The 14934-nt window shown below is 39.6% G+C and overlaps 2 protein-coding genes across 5 annotated transcripts; one reads left to right on the top strand and one right to left on the bottom strand.

The window, feature by feature from the left end:
- The first annotated feature begins 46 nt into the window (after positions 1-46).
- On the top strand, positions 47-11275 carry crlf1b (cytokine receptor-like factor 1b). 4 transcript variants are annotated; one of them, XM_055054195.1, is made up of 8 exons: positions 47-116; positions 3132-3410; positions 4543-4672; positions 4795-4967; positions 6827-6984; positions 7404-7572; positions 9272-9453; positions 10233-11275. In XM_055054195.1, exons 2-8 carry the CDS (start codon positions 3140-3142, stop codon positions 10275-10277), a joined length of 1128 nt encoding a protein of 375 aa, XP_054910170.1. In that variant the 5' UTR covers positions 47-116; positions 3132-3139; the 3' UTR covers positions 10278-11275. The 4 variants fall into 4 exon arrangements, with proteins under 4 accessions (XP_054910170.1, XP_054910152.1, XP_054910143.1 ...); XM_055054177.1 differs by lacking the exon at positions 47-116 and adding an exon at positions 1221-1535 and having other exon boundaries at positions 10261-11275; XM_055054168.1 differs by lacking the exon at positions 47-116 and adding an exon at positions 1221-1535.
- Positions 11276-11335: 60 nt separating this feature from the next.
- On the bottom strand, positions 11336-14661 carry rex1bd (required for excision 1-B domain containing). Its single transcript, XM_055054221.1, has 5 exons — positions 14489-14661; positions 14181-14263; positions 12728-12932; positions 11884-11972; positions 11336-11768 (listed from the first exon to the last, which is right to left on the bottom strand). The coding sequence occupies exons 1-5, from the start codon at positions 14489-14491 to the stop codon at positions 11696-11698; spliced, it is 453 nt and encodes a 150-aa protein (XP_054910196.1). The 5' UTR covers positions 14492-14661; the 3' UTR covers positions 11336-11695.
- Positions 14662-14934: the final 273 nt, after the last annotated feature.

Raw genomic sequence — 14934 nt, 5'->3', positions numbered from 1 at the left:
GCTCGTGCGCACGCACGCACGCACGCGTAGTTCTTCTTTAAACTGAACATGCAGCGCAGCCTTCACTGCAGTGTGAAATGTGTCTTGATGACTTTGGCACAAACTGTTAGAAGACGGTAAGAAACGATGATGTTGGCAGGAACAAATTATCCTGGAAAAAACAGTCTCTATCTATCTATCTATCTATCTATCTATCTATCTATCTATCTATCTATCTATCTATCTATCTATCTATCTATCTATCTATCTATCTATCTATCTATCTATCTATCTATCTATCTATCTATCTATCTATCTATCTATCTATCTATCTATCTATCTATCTATCTATCTATCTATCTATCTATCTATCTATCTATCTATCTATCTATCTATCTATCTATCTATCTATCTATCTATCTATCTATCTATCTATCTATCAGGATTACTCCTTGAAAATGTAACTTAGATTACTGTTTACTTGATTTGGAAAGTAACTCAGTTGCATTAAAAGTCTCTTTCTTAGTTACTTTCAGCAGCTGTTGACATTGAGCTTTGCCAATTCTTAATTAATTGCAAGTTATTGTATGATGGCAACATCAACTGTGTGTTTCGTTCTTCTTCTCTTCGCACATTTGAAATAATGTAGTTGGAGGCCCATCAACTGAAAGCAGATGAGTTTGAAGCAAAAAACAAACAAACATATAAGACATGGAAAGCAAAGTAATGACCAAGACTTGGAAATAGTGAATTAGAAAAATGATGAATTAATGACAGTATGTGGATACCTTGACTTCCTCAGGAGTTTCCCCACCAATAAACCCAAGAAATTAGTGTGTCAGAGGTTCCAGTATATGTTCTATAAAAAGTAAAGGTTCCTCTCAAATTGGTTTATGTTTGAGTTAATATGTGAGCTGTTGAATAATTGGACTTTAAAAACAACTTTTCTTTACAACACATCAGGCTATGTGTAATTGATGTCACCCAGCTGGTTGTACCAATGTAGAACATTTTCATTTGGGATGCATAAAACATATATTTCTATGTTTATGCAAATTCCTTGTTATGAGAAAAAAAAAACTACATGAATCACAACAATTATTATTTTACTACCTTCTCTTTTTTCAAAATTTAAATGAGCAGAATTGGTTGTCATTCTCTATGCCAAGGACACACACCTCTGGGGAGGTATGTGTATTTATGTGTGTGTGTGTGGGGGGGGGGGGGGGGTGTTTGTGTGTGTGCGCGCGTGTGCATGTGTGAGAGAGAGTATTTGGGAGGGAACAGGCTTGGAAACACTAAAGATCTGAGTCGGAGGAGGAAACCCAACCTAACTGTTGCAGCAGCTGGAGACGTGACGAGGTACAACTTATGTTTCTCAGATTGCAGGCAGTTATTCTTCTTTGTCACAAGAATTCAAACGGGGAAGCTGCACATCCGTCCAGTGAGTGACGAAGAGACAGATGCAGGAAAACCAGAGGGAAGCATATTCCAAACTATGATTTTCTTCATGTTTCTGCTGCTCCTCGCTCCAGACGTGCTGCTCTCCTCATCACGTAAGGGATCAGTGCTTTTCACCTTTGGCTGCTCCAAACTAGGATTCACGCAGACGGACAGAACTATGCTTCAAAAGATAAACGTTTCTGATGTTGTTTCTACCACTTCATTGTTTTTATTTGGTTCATTATCACATACTGCTCACATATAGTAGCTATCTCTATGAAAGGTAAACAAACACTGAATCGACTCCACTTTAAATGTGCAACTTTATTTTGCATGCAAGCTGTCGCATTTAAATTTTGCTTTCGGGGTTTTCTGGAAACTAATAGATTACAACGGATAACTTTTTAACAATTCATCTATATCAAAATGAAATTCAAAAAAGTTGTACAGCAAAAATATAAAACAGTATAATTTATCCTGTAAAAATCTTCTATTTACACTTTAAAGCATGAAGAAATATTTTAAGAAAGAAAGATGTACTTTTTGACTGAGCAATGATCTATTTGCATTTTCAGACTAAATCAAAATCTTTTCCAATATTTGTACTCAATGTGGAACACGTCTTATTCTTCGCTTGAATGGGTTATTATTATCAGCATTTTTTATTATTATGACCAGATTTTAAAAGTGCAGAGACACAGGAAAAAATTAACAACCGTCACAAATCTGAAGTCCGGCAAATAGAACCCAGATACATTTTTTAAAAACTCAACAAAAAGAGTTTTTCATGGACATCGATCAGGCAAGAAATCTTTATGATTTACAGGTGGTTCTAGTGTTGGAAAAAAATAAATAAAAAAAGCTAAACACTTTTTTCTGAAAAATCTGAGGAATCTTTTTGAGTAACTGCTGTGGCTCCATAAATCTTCTTTGTTATGAGCTGAATACGTAAATAAGATCTGCGCTCATGCTTTGTTGTGGGGCGGTGTGGCTATGATCTCTAAAAAAATTAAAGAAAAAAGCATTTTGCTAAAATGAATGAGCTCTTAAAATATGGTCATGTCTGCTGAGGATCCCTCTAGTTAAAAACACTGAAACCAATGAAACACTGCAGACAAAAAGCCTGTAATCCTGTAAACTAATCGTTAGTAATGAAAGGTTTTCTGGGAGCTAATCAACACTAAAGAATTCAGTGTGTAGTTTATTCCAAATGTATTTTTCTTTTTAAAAAATGCTGCTATGTTTCCAGTTGCTTGACTGCGGCCAACTGAGAAGCTACTTTATGATTTCTCTCAATGATAAAGCTTCATGTGAACTTAATGTAATTTATTTCCTATTTTGAGAAGCAGCTGAATTGGGAGTCAACATCATGTTTATAACCTTAGAGAAACATGAAGGTGCTGATAACAAAACTGAAAGGTCCTTGAAGCATTTGTTGACATAGAAGTAAACATAAAAGGTTTATCTTTTTCATAATAAATGAAAAATGTTTTACATCTGCTCATAAGTCTATCAACATATTTTACAAGGTCTGATGCAGCATTAGGCACTACTTTGTACATAGAAAAATCTCTAAATGTCCAGACATAAATACAGATAAACCAATTTTGCATTGTCTAATTCACTGAGAATCAAGTCTTGCTCACGTAGAAAGTGTTTTAAAAATTAGCTCAGCCTAAAAGCTTGTGCGCTGTGCTTCCTCCATCCAGATGTTGCCATGATCTCCCCTCAGGATCCCGTCCTGAGAACTGGCTCTGGTTTGACGGCCTCCTGCACGCTCAGCCCGGACCTGGGTCTCCACGCCAGCTCCTTGTATTGGACTCTGAACGGAGTCCGCCTGTCCAGCAGCGCCTACAGCGTCGTGTCCTCCGATGTCCTGAGCATCGAGCTCCGCAGCCTGAACGGCTCCCGGCAGAAGTCCGGGGACAACCTGATGTGTCACGCAGCAGACGGGCGGATCCTCGCTGGTTCTTGTCTCCATGTGGGAAGTGTGTATAGAGACTTGATCTTCCTTGAACTTTTGCTCATTTTGTGATATTCTGATGAAATTTATTGGAATTTTCCGCAACACAGAATGTTGTGTAATCATTAAGTAGAAGGCAACTAAGACATGGTTCAAAACTTAAATCTCTCTGTGACTAAATACAATCGAGTGTTGAATATTTATTGTCTATTTCACATCAAGAGGCCAGAAGAAAAGTATGAGAGAAAACAAAGCAGAAGTCCATGAACACCATACACCACTCTCACTGTGAATGCTGGTGGAGGCTGCATCATGCTGTGGGGATACTTATTTTCAGCAGGGGCTGGGAAGGTGATCATAGATGACCTGAAAATCAGTGATCAGATTTTCTATCTCTCCAATATTACTGAGCTTGAGAATTGTTTTTAAAACATCCGTCCGTTCAAGTTGTAACTTGATAACCTGTTGCAATGACAGTCGCAGCTGTTTTCAGATACTTGGGCCTACTTGTTTTGAATTTCTGCATTTAAATAGAAACAAGATATTTATTTGGATCAAGATGATTTTCTCAAATCCAGCATGCACTGCTGGGAAAAAACAGAAGCACTGAAAAACATGGCAAGTCTCGCTTGCATTTGGTTTAAATCTGAGTTGAAGAAATTGCTTCTGGAAAGCCGTTTGTTTTCTTCTGTTAACTTCCTGATTATAGAGCACGACCGATGCTGCCTTTCAAGTAACGAGAAATCCGGAACACATTGGTAGAAATTATTTTAAATATGAGTTCGAACTTACACGGACTGGACTCCGTTGTTAAAAAGTCCATCATTGTGTTTGGCTTTGAATTAAATTAGCTTGTAGTTTAGCACAAGGACAGCTTTATGCACCACTTTGACTGTAGGTGTGAGATTTGATCAAAACAGAAAATATAAAAACCTTAACTGCTCAAAATAAGTGTAACAGTTCACCTGAAATATTTGACCTTTCTCTTTGAGTTTACCTCTTTGCTTCTTTAACAAGAGTAACAATTTTCTTTTGCTTTTGATTTTGTAAAAGTCAAAAGAACGTCATTACAGACATGTTTGAGCATACTTCATTTTTCACTTCTTTTTTTTTTTGGATTGCTTAAAGCTAATTCTGCTCCTTTAATTATATTCCAGTGCCTCCAGAGAAGCCAGTAAATTTAACCTGCTGGTCCCACAACGCAAAGGATTTGAGCTGCAGGTGGAGCGTCGGTGGGCAAGGAGAGACCCACATCCCAACCAAATACACCCTGAAGTACAAACTGAGGTGAGGCAGCTCCTCACTTAGATAAAATGTCTGATTTGTGTAGTTCATCAGTCTTTGTGAGTCACAAGTTGGTAGATGGGGATCTCCAGAGCAAAAGACATGCGGGTGTTTTTGTGTTTCAGGTGGCATGGGAGAGAAAACGAGTGTGAAAATTACAGCTCGGAGAAGAAGGGTTACGCTTGTCGCATCTCAGCAAAAATCGCCCTCTTCACGCCGTACGAGATCTGGGTGGAGGCCACCAATCAGCTGGGCTCAGCTGCCTCCGACATCAGCTCGCTCGACGTCCTGGATGTGGGTCAGTAAGGGAACTCTTTGGCCTTCGGATGATGAAAAAATGTTTGGTACACGGAGACGCAGCAGGTGAACACGTTAACACGACAAAACATAGAAGAGAAATTAAATACGGTGAGGTTTCAAAAATGTTGTTGAAATCAGCCCAGGTACAGTGGTGTGAAAAATAATTAATCTCTTATAAATTATTGTTCTGTTTTCTCTATTTCAGCATAAAGGCTCTCACTGTGGTTCACGGGAAGATGATTTTCTAATCCTTTCTTTTAGACTGCTTTGTGTTATCAGTCAGGTTGTAGTGACTTCATTTCGATAGGTCTACCTGAGTGTAACTATTGAAAATTAAACTAAGCATAGTTAAATCTTTTCCTTTCTTCATAAATGATCTGGTATTAAAATTAGTTTGGTCATTTAATCTTTAAGGGCGGAAACACTTTTCATTTTTGTATTTTTTGTACATTGGGTACAAAAAATATTCAGACCTCTTTAAATTTTTGAGTCTTTGTTTCATTGCAGCCATTTGCCATAATAATAATTTTTTTTTTTTAAATAGTTAAATATGAGTCCCACTGCAAAGGGTTTGGGTATTTAGGACCGTGTGATATTCCAGTTGTTTTTTTTTTAATAAATTTGCAAAAATTTCTACGCTTCAAAATGGGACGCTCAGTGTACATTCATGACAAATAATATGAACTTTTTTGACATTAGCAAATGGCTGCAATGAAACCAAGAGACAGAAATACAAAGAAGTCTGAACACTTCATTTATTGCGTAGTTATTTTTCTCTTCAGCTCTTCAGATCTCCTGCCAATAAATAACAACACTCCAGTCAGGCAGGAAGAATAATTCCCGGGGTGCGACACTCTCAGAAGTTTTGTTGTAAAAGTACCGGCTCAGCAGATGCCTCCCAGTTAATGACTTCTGAGGTTTCAGGTTTACAGCCGTAATACTAAAGCGGTAATATAGTGTAGTCCCCTAACCTTCGGCAAACACCACATTCTTCTAAGCCGTGTTTGAGACCTGGAGCTCTCGCTCCACATTAAACGCCCTCTGCAAACTGCAGAGCCGTCTGGAGGTTGTAAGCTTCTTGGGGTTAAAATGGAGGATTCGTCTGCTGCATTATGCTACAGCAACGAACAGAAAAGCAAAGTGTGGATTTCCTTTGTCCTTCTGATTAGAATGAACATACCTTATAAATAACGTTACCCACCAGCAGTGGGAGCAGCAGCGGATGTGTCGAGCAGAAGTTTACAAACAGATATTTAATAGCTTCATGAATCAGCTTCGTCTTCTGTCCTGTTATCTTGTTCGTATTTCCTCTGGTTTCCTTTCCTTCAAAGTGGCTGAATTATTTTATCGCAGCCCGTTGTGTCTTAATGAGGAACATCACGCCGGCTTCGCGAGCCAAAGTCCACAAGCCACCTGACTGCCACAGAAAGACAAGATGAAATCTTTGAGATCTTCATATTTTCAGGAATCTGGGGTTTAAGATAACTTTAGACCTGCGATAACACAGCAAAGATCTGCTGCCTTTTTTACTATTTAACTTGGTTAAACATAAAATAATCTCTTATTAGCTCTTCTTTGTGTCTTCATTTGTGAAGAAGGCATGAGAGGAACTATAGATGATGGGAATCTGTCTTGGTTTATTGAAGCTCAACATCAGCTGAACTCAGATGGCCTACATATGTTTTTGTGAAGAATGTGAAAAACAAAAACACACATCATGGGTATTGCATGATGAGTGTTTCCTAACGCGTCCATTAGAGTTTTTACTTTCGTCTGTCCAGTTTCCACCCGCATGTCCTGTCAGTGTGCACAGTGAGGGAAGCCGTGTAGAAACTCTCCAACTCCCTTGCCCTGCAGTGACAACAGACCCTCCTGCTGACGTGCGGCTGAGTCGCATCGGCCGCCTCGACGACCAGCTGATGGTCCGCTGGGCCAGTCCGCCCGAGCTCAAGGACTTCCTGTTTCAGGCCGAATATCAGATCCGCTACAGAACGGAGGACGGCGGTGACTGGAAGGTGATCCTCGCACCAGCTTGATGAAGTTTCCCACTCGAGTCTTCGTTTTAATTAAACCCCGTCGTTTTTGAACCCGGGCTTTGATCGCAGTCAGCAGAAGTGAAGGTTTTTGAAGATGTCATTTCTTCAGAAGGCGTCTTTGATGTTTTCGAGACGGGGATGCTCGGCGTTTCTAAAATAGAACGCTCTCTGTCAGTGAAAAGGACTGGCAGAGAAACAAAAGCAGAGGAGATTTAGCTACCAGTCAGAGTTTGTCTGCACAGAAATATGAACGTGGTAGAACTTTAGATTGTCCTCGTGATGATGTTTAAGTATTTGACCATCGTCTGCAGTGAACGTAAATTTTTAAAGACTGTTTCAGTGAGAAGCATTTCTGTGACCTCTCAGTTCTTTAATCACGGTGATGTTTCCTCCGTCAGGCGGTGGATAACATCGGGAACTTGACGTCATGCCGGCTGGCGGGCCTCAGGCCTGGGACCGTCTACTTTGTCCAGGTCAGGTGCAGCCCGGTGGGGATCTTTGGCTCCAGGAAACCTGGAATCTGGAGCGACTGGAGCCACCCGGCTGCAGCCTCCACACCCGCCGGAGGTAAGGAGGACTTTCCAGACTTCATCACACTGCATTCACTGAGATTTATGGGAACTTTGTTATAATGTGTTCTGATGCTCAAATGACAGGACTGCAGAGTCTAAATGTTTGTTCTTTTCTAATAATCAACCTTTCGCTGGCAATTAAAGCCAGAGAAACAATGTCCCTTAAACATCCTGCGCAGGAAGATCCGAACCGCATGTGACCCTGCAGGAAACCAAACATCAGTCGGCTTGCTGGCTAGATAGAGATCTCTCCTCTCAGAGGATTAGAGGGAACTGCAGAGAGCCGGGGGGACATCTGATGAATTTCTCTCGTCCGCTTCAAAGATTGATCCAGTTACGGAGCTGGCTGTCAGTCTGTGGCACACACAGAGCCTATAAAGCTTAAGTGGAAGCAGGTTTGGGAGCAGATAATGAGCTACATAAGTTATGGTAGTATTTACTTCCCCGGGGGGAAGGGGCGAGTCGTTATCGAGCTCTGTCGTTTGCCATAAAGGATTGATTTTGGCAGATGACAAAATTCTCTTTCTGAAACCCAAATATGGAATGTCACCTCTCCATTAAGGTCGTTCCACTGCGGGAAATGTTTCTGTTTTAAGCGTCAGTGTTGTTGTGAACTCTGTATAAGAGAATGACTTGGAAAAGATTGAACCTCTATACTCTAATTTTAATTCTGCTATTAGGAACTTGTCATACATTCATAATTTGTTAATTAGACACATTAAGCTTGAAGCAGATTCTTGAAGCTGCTTCAAGCTAATGACATATTTAAAAAAAGCAAAAATGCCGATGTTAACGAAGTTCTCTCAGATGACATTTGTTTGTTTGCTCAGCATGCAGACACAGGGTTTGTGACTTTTTAAAATTTTTGCATTAGAGAAAATTAAACTCCATGTTGGATGTATCAGCAAATTTCTACAGTGGATTTGATCAGAGCTTTGGTTTTGTTTTGATTATTTTAATCTGTATATGGAGGGCCATTGCCTCACTGGAAGATCGAGCTAATACAGTTTCTCTCAATTCGTCTCTTCCCACATCATGATGCTGCCACTGCCGTGTTTCACTTGAGAGCTTTTGGTTAAAGAGATAACATCATTATTTTTCTCACGCTGCAGTAGTTTAGGATGTTTTCCAAACCTCTCGTTCTCTTTTGCACGCTGCACATCGTCCCCATTCTGCCACATGGTGGTGCAAGCATCATGCTGAGGGGATGCTTTCCTTCGACAGCAGCAGAGAACCCGATCAGAGTTTGCGGGAAGGTGGGGGATGATAAGTGGATTCACCTTTCTGGTCGACAGCCAGACACAGGCTGAAAATGGCCCAGTCCAAGTCCAAATCTTAATCTAATTAACCAGTTGTGGTGAGATCTAAAAAAATGTTTTAATGCTTAGTGAGTTTGAGGTATTTTACGACAAACAATCAATAAACACAAACGTGCACAGCTGGTAGAAACATGTCGCTCAAAAGATTTCCTAAAATTGCAGATGAAAAACACGACTTTAGAAAAAGATGTCGACTCCAATGTGCCTTCAAGCCAGACGTTTGGTTTTGTTCCAAAAATCTGTAAGCTCGCTTTAAAACCGTGGATTACTTTTTTTTCCGTTTTCAAGGCAATAAAACGAGACACTCTACCAATAATGCTCCTGACACGTTTTTCTCCCACGGTGTCCCCTCCTCAACCTCCTCCCTCCCATCAGAGCTGAGACCAGCAGGCTCCTGTCATCCTAAAGCCGGGCAGCAGAACTCCGCCCTGCGGCGGGAACTCAAGCAGTTCTTCGGCTGGGTCCGGAAGCACGCCTCGGGCTGCGGCAGCATGTCCATCAAACTGTACGATCAGTGGAGGGTGTGGCTGCAGAAAACCCACAAAACACGCAACCAGGTCGGTAAGCGGCACACACACACTTTCTCTGTTTTTTTTTTTTTCTTCTTCTGTGGGAAATGCCCTTCGCAAACACCCCACCACTCCATCAATACACGCCGAAGTGAATTTCTGACCCGGCCTCTTTTTTTTTTTTTTTTCCACTTGCCATCTGCTCTGCATTTTTTTACAAGCAAAAAGAGGAAATATTTCCTTTGAACTGGATCTGTGGAGTTTCAGTCTGCATGAGCTTTATGATCAGGTAAAAAAAAAAAAAAAAAAGAAAGAAAAAAATGTGCGGTTTGAGTTTTACGGGCTCAGAAGTGGGAGCAGAGAGGGACGTGCTCTTCGTCAGGACGCCTGATTGCGTTTCATATTTTAATGAGCAGACTTGTGATCTTCAGCTGATGGCCACAACAAAGGCCGAAGGAGGAACATTTGCACACAATTAGCGGTCCGTTCCCGTGTGCGCCTTTTTGTTTGTGCATTAGCGTGCAGATTCCGTTTCGCAAAAAAAAAATAGCTCAGCATTGTTCCTGTAGGGGGAGGTTCAGGCCCTGCAGACACACATCCTCGGTCCATGAAGTCACAGAGTCCACCTGACTCGTTTTTCTTTTCTGCTTTCTAAGACACAAACCATCTCCTGAGTAATGTCTTTGTTTGCCAAGAGTGACAGATTCTCATTGATTACCTGAAAAGTTAGTTGGAAGGAAAAGCTGAGAAAGAGATAAGAGGCTGGCAGAATAATTAGTTTTTTTTTTTTTTTAATATTTAACATATTTTTCTCATATTGTTTTCAGGATGAACCGCCTACTCTTTTCTTTGCAGGTTCCACGAAGCAGTAATTCATAGCCCGGGTCCTCAGTGCCTCTCTGGAGTCTGACTGGTCGTCGTGGTTCCAGTCAGGGGAGAATCCTCCAGGATTTGAAGAGTTGAGCCTGACTTTTAAGAAGATCTGTAGGACAGCGGAGAATAGGCGAACTAAGCAGCTACTTTATTCCCCAAGAGCACAGATTGTCAAAGGTGTTTACATTTTAAGGTGATGCTTGAGCTGGGAATCAGGAAAGTTGGACTGCAAGTTTGTTTGTTTTTTTCCTAGGCCAAATGTTTAGTTGTTGAATGGATTCATGTTTTACTAAGTAGCTGTTTGTTTGCTCTGTCTGGCTACATCATGCCGCACGGAAGAAGATACACTATTATAGGAATGATTCTGTCTGATACGGTGCTGTGAAAAACTATTTGCCTCCTTATGGATTTCTTCTGTTTTTTGTCAGATCATGAAACAGATTTTAATATCTGCCAAAGATAACATCATGCAGTTTTCAAATATGGGGGGGAAACTGTCAAAACAACCTGGCTAATTAAATGAGACTCGACTTTCCTCCAAAAAGATCCTGAAAGTCACAAATTATTTGCTAGTAGAGAAATGTTCTCAAACAGGGTCAGTTTTGTTTTGTCTTTTCTAATAAGTCATCACTGTGTGAAGATAAAAATAAGCTATGATCTTTTTTTGGTTGTTTTTTTTTACTTGGGTTATCCTTGATGTTAACATTTGGAGAGGTGTGCCCAATCAAACTTTCTTTGGTTCTCTTGCAGCTATTTGTGTTTTCTCAGTTCAGATCTGTTCTTCAGATCTCTAAATCCTCCTGATGTAGATAAACTTTAGGTAAATCTGCTCATTTTATTTTGTTTGATATAAAGGGGAATTGACTGATATAATGATCACTGTTCACTTCAGTATTTCAGAACATGTATTCAGGTAAAGCATCAGTAATTTAAAACATAATACGTCTTATTATCAGAATAAGAATAATTGTTTCCAACCTTGAAAGAAATTATATTTTTGTTTTAAGGTTGTGTATTGAGTTTTATTACTTATATAGTTCATTCAGTAAAAAAAAAATAAAAGTCTAAGCATATTTATTAATTTAAAAAAAAGTAATCACATAAGCAGAAAATAGTTGGATGAGCTCCAATAATGATTTCATCTTGGTGTTTGTAACAAACATTTCATCACATTATGAATATTCCATGTGTTGAGCAATGCAGTAAATACAAACACACAATTCCACATAAAAACACATGGAGGCGGATTGGGAGAACCCCCCTGGGGGGGATCAGACTGCAGCAGTGAGCAGGGCGGAGCCTGAGGCCAATCAATAAGAGCCGAGATGGAAGTTGCATCAGGGTGAAGTCGGCCTGTCGGCCCCGAGGTTTCATCATGAGAGAGGGCTGCTGGTGCAGACGTCCAGGGAGTCGGCTGTCAATCACACTCTTCTGAGTCGTATTTAAAGTCCTGCATGATTTCACTCAGAGCCTCTTTGTTCTTTATGATCCTGTCCAACGGCAGACAAAAAGACATTCTTTATAAACTACCGTATCAGTTGCAGCAAATGCATTTATTTCATACAGCAGTAAACAAGTGAATAAAGAAGTCAACGATGCTCGTACTCGTGCTTGAGCTCCTGAATTCTTTCTTGACATCCTTCATCCTCCGGCTGATCCTGGGCCTGCTGCTTGGCCAGCTGCAGCTTGGCCGTCTGTTCAAAGGCACCAGCAGGTTAAAAAGTCAGAGATAAGAGGAATTTAACAAGAGTAAAACATATATGCGAGAAAAAGAAAACTCTAATCATTCTTTCCAGAAAGCAGCTTGAGAAAGTGAGAATGTTTGGAAAGTAAAATCCGAGACGGAGCGTGAGGCAGGCTGAAAGAGGAAGGAATCATTTGAGAAATGCTGTGAGAACAAATAGGAAACCCCACTTTCATGCTTTTTCTCAAAGCTTCTGAAATAACTTTCTGACAGCAGTGCTGGGAACGTAATACCTTAGAAAAATGTCTGATAGACAACAAAGCAGTGAGATATGTTTTATACACAGATGGTTGAGAAGCCTGCCTCCCGGTGGTTAAACAATGACGTTCTATCAAAGAGCACTTTTTCCTCTTAGATTAACACACCAGCTTTATTATCGCTGATTTACTTACAGCAGTAACTTTGGGAGAAATAGGACAAATTTGTAGCAGAATATTGTGAGAAATTTGTCCAAAAATAATTTACCAAATTTTTGGAGCTTACAGGACAGTTCTACTAAATCGTAAAAAAAAATACAGAGGATATGCATGTCTTCTGAAGTACAAGAAGGAAATAAATAAAAGCTAACATAAAAAAGTAAATATTTTATGTCCCGTGATGAACTGGTGGCTTGTTCAGAGAGCGTTTGACCTTGCACAGACATGAGAATAGACAACAGATGTCTGAATGTTTTGTTCTTTGTGTTTAACAGCGATGTTCACCCACCAGTTCAAGTTTCTGCTTCTCTTTGCTCTGCAGCTTTTCGATGTGCTCGGAGAGGTCAGCTCGGTCAAAATCTCCATGAAGCCTCGCCTTGATCTCCAGAACTTCCTTAGAAATGCCACTGAAGGCCTGCGTTATCTCGTTGACCAACTGCTTGTAGTGCTCAAAGTCGTAATGCGGCCCAGTCCTCAAGTAGGCTTCGTGTCCCCTAAGCAGTTACAGTAGCCACAAAAAAACAAATAGTAAATTTAATACTGACATACAATTCAGATTTCTGTGAAATTCTGTGTAATATTGTCAAGATAAGTCTGATTTTTTTTTTGCTATATTGACTGTGATCACAGAAAGCAGAAATGCAGAACTGATTTATAATAAAACGTCAGGAAAACAGAATTGACTTAATTGTCCCAGTCAATCTCTGGACTTTCACAAGGGATTTCACTATTGAATGACTTGTTAATTAGGACAACAAGGATTAATAAACAAAGTAACAATTTAGCACCACATTAAAAACAATTTTAAAAATTTCCTTCTAGACCAGATAATTTCAGCCCCATGCTGCCCATAATCTGAAATCTAAATCCAAATCAGCCTCCTCACAGTCCTCAACTGTGTTAAGATACCTGCCGAAGGAGAAATCACACATCAGAGTGTATGTAAAATGCTGAAACTCGAATTTATTACATCACATAAAGCACTAAGCAGTACCTCAATTGTCCCTCCATTTCCTAAACGGGGGATTGGTTTGCAATCTGGCAGCAAATCACAAACAACCTGAGTCTCGCAAAATTCAACACAGCATCACATGGGAGAATCGCAATCTGATGCCACAACCAGATTAGAAAGACGAGTAATCTGACTAAAATAAAGGCACATTTTCCAACATTCCAATTAGTAAAACTATTGAAAAGAACTATTTGTTTTGTTTTGGAGTTATTTTTGTTTCCTTTGTTTTTAAACAGGATGCTCAAAGTGTGATGGCAGGAAATCAGTCAGGTGACATGGCCCAATTGCAGGCACTAGAATTGGTACTTAATATATGAATGATTTAATTCAAGTATTCTTGCACACTATTTTTAATAGTGTTAACATAACACTTTTTTAAACAGACTATTTTCTTCAGTGTTTACATTAAATGTTATGTCTGTCTCTGGTGCTTTAATTGCTGCATTAACTTCGATTTCCAAGAGGAAGGAGCATTTAATGAGATCCCAATACCTTCATGAATGACCCAACTAATAGCAGCAACTCATTACACTCCTGGTCCTCCATAACAAGGGCCTAAAGGAACAAGGGGTAGAACTTTGTACCCAAAAAGCATGCTCACTTGAAAACTACAAGAAAATTCTGCGTCTTCAATTTAACTGAAGTTTATGCATCACCTTCAGAAAAAGATGATGCTGTACGTGCACGATAGTGCCATGTCTTGAGACATTAAAAGAAGGTATAAACTCACTCTTCAAAGAGTTGATAGGTCTCTATCCGCTCAGACTGAAGCTGATAAAACCTCTTTATCAGAGCTTTACAGTCTGATGGAACCTGATGAATAAAGAAAGGTTACATAAAACACAAAAAGGCAAATATTGTAGTGAGAATAAACAGCTTTCAATCATCCAATGTGGACATATACATATAGTAACAAAAACTAGGCTACGTTCCTTTAAAAATTTGCTATTCAAACCACATTACCTTATTATTAGCTTGGTTAGCTTAGCATTAGCTCTCAGATGTTTAAATATATAGTCAGATGAAACGGACTCTCACCATGTTGTCTTAATCAATATGAAATAAGCGCCAACCAGCTCCAGCTGTTTTATAACAGCAGCACGTCCCATGTGGCAAACGCAGGTCGTTTCTGTTTCTCTTTCAGTGTTGCGACTCAGCAGTGTGTATGCTGAGCAAACCGGAAATGACGATTCAGTTCGGCGTAAACGACCAACCTTCAAAGTAAAAGCACGGCGGTTTTTATTCATGTATTTATTTATTCATGTATTTATTTATTTATTATTATGTGGTGGGACCGGTGTGGTTCAATAACTATTTTTAAGACAAAATTGTAATAATTTATCCCCAAAAAGTTATCTTCAAGGCACACATGCCGCTACATATGAGGCTTGAGACAATCTCACTAATTTCAATAATTTTATTTATTACATCAGTTCATGCTAATCAATAAAATACACCAAGTTAAAACCACTCACATTGAATAA

Source organism: Poeciliopsis prolifica, unplaced genomic scaffold (genome assembly GCF_027474105.1).
Source record: "Poeciliopsis prolifica strain line A6 unplaced genomic scaffold, Auburn_PproV2 SCAFFOLD002, whole genome shotgun sequence".
Classification (NCBI taxonomy): domain Eukaryota; kingdom Metazoa; phylum Chordata; class Actinopteri; order Cyprinodontiformes; family Poeciliidae; genus Poeciliopsis; species Poeciliopsis prolifica.
Note: the sequence above shows the minus strand (reverse complement) of the source record. Positions and strands in the feature narration are given on the sequence as shown.

What these genes read in the sequence shown, in the direction of transcription:
- rex1bd (XM_055054221.1), bottom strand. An exon ending in ACCTATCAACTCTTTGAAGA is followed by an intron (nt 12,933 to 14,180) that starts GTGAGTTTATAC and finishes GTAACTGCTTAG; the next exon opens with GGGACACGAAGCCTACTTGA. An exon ending in ATTCAGGAGCTCAAGCACGA is followed by an intron (nt 11,769 to 11,883) that starts GTACGAGCATCG and finishes GCCGTTGGACAG; the next exon opens with GATCATAAAGAACAAAGAGG.
- crlf1b (XM_055054168.1), top strand. Translation starts at nt 1,235, where the DNA reads ATGTGTGAGAGAGAGTATTTGGGAGGGAACAGGCTTGGAAACACTAAA. An exon ending in TTCTTGTCTCCATGTGGGAA is followed by an intron (nt 3,411 to 4,542) that starts GTGTGTATAGAG and finishes ATTATATTCCAG; the next exon opens with TGCCTCCAGAGAAGCCAGTA. An exon ending in GCTCGACGTCCTGGATGTGG is followed by an intron (nt 4,968 to 6,826) that starts GTCAGTAAGGGA and finishes CTTGCCCTGCAG; the next exon opens with TGACAACAGACCCTCCTGCT.